General features: G+C 35.1%; 1 protein-coding gene across 1 annotated transcript in view; it reads right to left on the bottom strand.

Annotated features, from left to right (window-relative positions):
* Positions 1-1,550: 1,550 nt before the first annotated feature.
* The window catches only part of LOC126482097 (dynein axonemal heavy chain 7-like), a 482,833-nt gene continuing 478,383 nt past the window's right edge, over positions 1,551-6,000 (bottom strand). The window contains exon 25 of the mRNA XM_050106073.1: positions 1,551-1,812. Coding sequence (XP_049962030.1) covers positions 1,551-1,812 — 262 coding nt within the window. The remainder of the gene's footprint in view (positions 1,813-6,000) is intronic.

Raw genomic sequence — 6,000 nt, 5'->3', positions numbered from 1 at the left:
AAGAAGAAATAAATTAAAATTTCAAGCTTGATGCTGCAGTTTTACTGCATGAACAACAAAAATGTAGTAAGTGAAAAACTTTGTTCTTTTCATCATTTTGTTAGGAACATTAGTGAAAAGACATTTTGTAAAGGCTTGACATTACATGCAAAGTTTGTTGCAAGTCAGTAAGTGCTCTCATTCTCAGACACAGCCTGGGTATTCGCGTGTCTTGATTTACACCGCCCAGGTATACTGTTTCTAACTGTAATATTTATTTTATTACATTAAATCCTTAACAGAACATTATACCTATTGATGAGTAGATTGTGGCAGCATTTAAATTTTTAAAATCAGTCAGTAATTATATGAAATACTGAAAATAAAATTTTTGTTTCCCTTGGAAGCCATTAGATAGACAACCTGCAGGTGGGGCCATGAATCATAAAACCAGTTAGGCCTTTACTAATATGAATATGATGTAATGGCACAGAAAATTATGTGAGAGAACATATGAATCCCCTGCAGCATTATGATGTGCCTTCTGGAAAGATCAAATCACATATGTCATGCATATTCTGTCCAGATAGGAACAACAAAGAGCTGTGAAATAGCGCCAGAACAGAGCTCTTGCTTTCAGTATTATTAGTCTTTCAGAATGAAATTTTCTCTTTCCAGCAGAGTGTGTGCTGATAAGGACCTTCATGGGAGGTTAATATTTTGTGCTGGACCGAGACTCAAACTTGGGACCTTTGCCTTTTGCGACCAAGTGCTTCACCATCTGTGCTGCTAAAGTGTGACTTACAATCTGTCCTCACACCTTTACTTCCTCCAGTACCTCATCTCCTATCTTCCTAACTTTGCAGAAGCTGATCTGCAAAACTTTTAAGACCAGCACTCCTTGAAGCAAGGACATTGCGGAAACGTGGCTTAGCCAAAGCCTGGAATGAAATTGTTTCTGGAATGAAATTTTCGCTCTGCAGTGGACTGTGCACTGATGTGAAACTTTGTGGCCAGACTGACACTTGAACTTGGGACCTTTGCCTTTCACAGCAAATGCTCCCATGAAAGGCAAAGGTCCCAAGTTCAAGTCTTGGTTCACCATTCAGTTTTAATCTGCCAGGAAATTTCACTGCTAGTCGTTTTTACTTTTTTCATTGCTATCTGCAAATATAAAAAGATATTACCCAAATTTGCCATAGGATCGAATGTGTAGTATAAGCTTAATAGCTGTTAATTTTTAAGATACAATAAAAACATGTCAGTTATTTTGAATGTGTGATTCATTTAAATGTTTTTAATTGGAACCTTTACTCTCAATATTACATATTTTTGTTAGTTAAAAGAAATGGTATTTCTAAGCATAAGCTACAACACTTGTTCATAATAGTTACCATAAATTAAACAGTATAATTGTAAAAGACAAGAAACTGAAATCGTGCAACAATTAATGATTGAGCTCCTTAAATGTGGAGAAAGACAGTACACAAACATACAATGAGAACAATTTTTATTTATAGTCAGTATGATACATCTATCTTATAACGTAAATGAATATGGTACTAAGGTTATTAGGCTTCTTCCTGGAAAACAATTGCTACACCCCTCTCTATCCAATGTTTTGCTGGCTTCTCTTTGGTAGGGAGTAACAATGACATAACATAGTTAATTGTTTCTTTTCCTGATGCCTGTGGAGAAAATCTAGCTGATGTTTTGTAGCAAGGACATCTATATTTTCCTTCTTCTTTTATTCTGGAGGATTGCTTTGGATAAAGAAATATGTCAGGCAACTTTTGCCAAATAACATTCATGTCTTGTTCTTCAAGAGAATTTCTGAAATAAAAGATGAAAGGACATGAGGCCCTCAAGATAATCAGAGTTTATAATTTATTTTATTCATAACACACATTAGTAATTCATTATGTGCTGTTCACAGACAAGTTGTGATGAGTGATATCCAGACAATAACCACTGTTTTCTAGGGAGCAGAACAGGTACTATACTGTCTTGTGCATAGGGCAGTTTGCATAGAGCCGTGACTGCAAGTAACCCACATTGCTTCACATTTGCCTAGAATACTCCTTAAATATGAGTGGTGCAATTAAGAATCCTGTAATTTTTTTTATGGGGAAACAACCTTCATGTTGTTGACATTCATCATGACATTTTTGTGCGGAAGATAGACCAAATGCATGTCTGATGGGATTGTGTGTTGAGGTGAGACTGTTTAAGAGTTGAAGGATGAATATTTACAATGGTGACTGAGAACAGAATAGAAAAGAAACTTTATTGTCTCATAACATGTCATATATAGTCAAATGATTGGGACATAGGTGAGTTGTTAGTTTGAAGCTGCTTTTTAATTATAAGTATACAGAATAATTTACAGCTGTTTTGTAAATTTAAGTACATGCAATGATTGAATGGAAACTCCATGTAGGAATGCCAACAATATAGAAGAAGACAGATTGCTACTTACCGTAAAGAACACATGTCAAGTTGCAGTTGCATTAAAAGACACTCATATATAGCTTTGTGCTTTCTTGTGTGTGTGTGTGTGTGTGTGTGTGTGTGTGTGTGTGTGTGTGTGTGTGTGTGTGTGTGTGTGTGTGAACGGTGCATCTGTGTGCCTCTTTTGCTGATGAAGGCTGTGGCTGAAAACTGTATGTGTGTACCTGCAACAAAATGATTTAATATGTTCATGTTGCAAATTAAAAATAAATATTTACTTAGAGTACTTCTTTAGCATGAAACAGAATAAAATTGTACATCAGGCATAGTTATTTGTGACAATCAGTCATAAATTCTTCTACACTGTAATAATATTTACTTGCTAGGTATTTTTTTGAAGGAAGTCGAAATTCTTCTGGTTCACAATTTTAAAATTTTTCACACATGTTATTTCCCATCCTCATTCCCATATAATAAGGCATCTTCTCCAGCAGTTTTGGCTGATGAGTTGTTAGCTTATACTGAGATTTGTTTCTTGTTTCGTAATTATACTTAACCAAGTTAGTCTCAAAAAGTTGTGGGTTTTGTTTAGGTAACTTAATTGTCTCATAGATATGGAGACCAGGAACAATCACAAGGTCAAGGGCTTTGAACAGAGGTCTGCATGATTGTCTTTTTCTGCATCTGCCATGGCTCTAATGATTTTTGCTGTAGCCTAAAGACACTCTGTATGTTTGTTTTCTCTGATCCCAAAAAAATTATGCCATATCTAATCACAGATACAAAATATGTGTGATGTACAATTTTTTTGATTCTGTACTACTTATAACATTCATTGGAAATATTAGACTACTTGGATGGCAACACATGGCATCTACATGGTCTGACCATGACAAATTCTTGTTCAGCATTACACCTAGAAATTTGATACAGTTTGTGATGGTATTTCAAGTATATCTTCTACAGCTTGTTTTGTGGTAATGTGAATGATTTGCATCTTTGTTAGATTTAGTTTCAGATCATTATTTCTTACCCAATTCTCAATTTCAGTGCAAGAATCTGCCGAAGATGGCTGATTAAATTTTCACTTTTCTTGCAAATATACAATTTCTGTTGAGTCATCTGCACAAAGCATCATGTCTGAATTCATGTTAGTCAGCATGTCATTTTCCAATCCAAAAACAGTATTGGCCCAAGAATGAATCCATGTGGCACATTTTGTTCTATTTTTCTACAACTTGAAAAGAACTTCTTCCCATTTTGTTCTATTGATACTCTTTGCTTCCTGTTCAATAGGTAAGATGAGGTCCAACTCAGTGAGTTTCCACTAAAGCCATATGCTTGTAGCTTTCAAAGTAGTAGTTTGCAGTGTACTGTGTGGAAGGCTTTAATTAGGCCACAAAAGATGCCCGATACATTAATTTTATTATCTAAACTACTACTAATTTTTGTAGTAAGTTCATTGGTGGCTTGTTCAGTGCAGTGTCCTCCTTGGAAACAATGCCAATTGTTCTGGATAATATTATGCAGATTATTACTGTCAACTATCTGGTTACATGCTACTTTCTCAAATATTTTGGAAAATATTGATAACAGTGAGATTGATCAATAATTATCCACTTCATTTTGTTTGCCTTTTTTTTATAAATGAGTCATATTTCAGCAGACTTCAGTCTGTCAGAAAAACGTTCTTCCTCAAAAGATTGACTGATTATAAGTGACTGATATACAATACTATGGGTGACTGCCTTTATTATTTTTGTACGAATTTCATCCCAGCCTACAGAATTTAAATTCTTCAAGGACTTTATGATATCAGTTACTTCAGAATAGGATATATGACTGAATCTGAATTCAGTGAAGTTACATAAATTAGAAACAGTATACATGTTTGGAGGTGAAAGTTCCTCGGTTTTACATGGATTTCTGAAGTAGCCATTAAAAGCTTCACAGATCTGTGTAGGGTCCAAAACAGTGTCACCTGTAGCTACTAGTTCAAGTTTTGGTTGTCTGCCTTTTTTGATACCTATTTCATTGTTTACAATGGACCATATTGCCTTGGATTTTTTTAGAGTTGAAATTTAGTTATTATTTGCCAGTTTTTTTGGCTTGTCTGACTACTTCATCGAAGATTTTTTTATACTGTCCTACACAGTTTAAGAATTCTGGGTCTTGAATGACTTTTGCCTCCACATGGAGTTCTCTTTTCCTCATGCTTGAAATCTGAATACACCTTGTTACCCATAAACCCTTCTCAGGTGGGTCAGTTTTTATAGTTATAAAAGGAAAGCATTCATTGAACACCATGAAGAACGCCTCCACAAAGTTATTGAAATTTTCATTTATTGAGGACTGAGCTATGAGATGAGGCTGATTTTATTGAGAAACATTTCTATATCCTCTTGTCTAAAATTTCTGATGTTCCTGTTTGTATGCTTTGGGCTAACACAAGGTAATGGCACTAATTGAGCCCTGTGGACTGATACCCCTAACTTTACTCCACATTTTTCTGTTGGTTTGTAATTTAAGCTGCTAGCAATGTTATCTACGTACGATGCAGATGAAGCAGTTATCCTTGTCATTTTCACAAAGGTTAGAATAAAACCGTGTGTGGACATCAGCTTCTTCATATTAAAGGGAAATTTGAAATTTTTTTCTATCTCTGTATTAAAATCAGCACGAACAACAATTTTTTAACATAACTTTTCAGTTTTGAGTTGGTGAAGTAAATTTTCAGAACACTGCAGGAGATTGAGTAACCAGACCATTTTTGGTTTCTTTCCTTATTCACATGTGAATCATTTGTGAGGTCATGTCTATGCAGTATTTCAATGATGACCATTGTTGAAATTTTGTCTGATTTGTTATTTTGCTTATGAACGAATCAGAATTATGAGCCACCATACCCATTGTCTCTACAGAAGCTAGCTGCTATTTCATAAACTATAAGTTTCTTCAATAAATATACATTTACATTGCTAAGCCAATGTTCACATAAGCAAATAATCTTTACAGACCACTTTGTTCTCTCTAGAAATATTTCTAAGTCATGAAGCTTAATGACCAGATTATTTGATAAGCTTTCAAATTTAAATGCATGATAGTATTATTATTTGCTATTCTAGATGTGAAGTCATCAAAATTATCTGTTCTAAGCTGGCCTGGCACAACTTTTTGTAGGTTACTTATCTTACTGATTCATTCATCCCAGTTACTACCAAAAAATCATTAAGATGACATGGTGTTGAAATTTTTCTCTTGTTATGTGGATGAGTGGTTCCTGTTGATTCTTCTGCTGTTGTTTCTTCTGTTAATATTGTTGGATCTTCTGTTGTTGTTGCTTCTTCCCCTGTTGCTTGTTCTTGTGATAATGGTCCTGATTCTGGCGATGTTGATGCTGCTGCCAATGGTGACAGTGGCTCTTTTGTTGTCACTGATAGTGGTGGTTCTGCTGTTGATTGAGATGATATTGCTGCTTCTGTAGTTCCTGCCACATCTGAATAGGATTGTTTTGCTTCAGCTGATGATGGTTTTTCTGCTGCCGGTGATGGCTGCGCTGTATCAACTGAT

The sequence above is a fragment of the Schistocerca serialis genome, chromosome 5, assembly GCF_023864345.2.
Source record: "Schistocerca serialis cubense isolate TAMUIC-IGC-003099 chromosome 5, iqSchSeri2.2, whole genome shotgun sequence".
Lineage (NCBI taxonomy): Eukaryota > Metazoa > Arthropoda > Insecta > Orthoptera > Acrididae > Schistocerca > Schistocerca serialis.
This window is presented reverse-complemented; position numbering and strand designations above follow the sequence as displayed.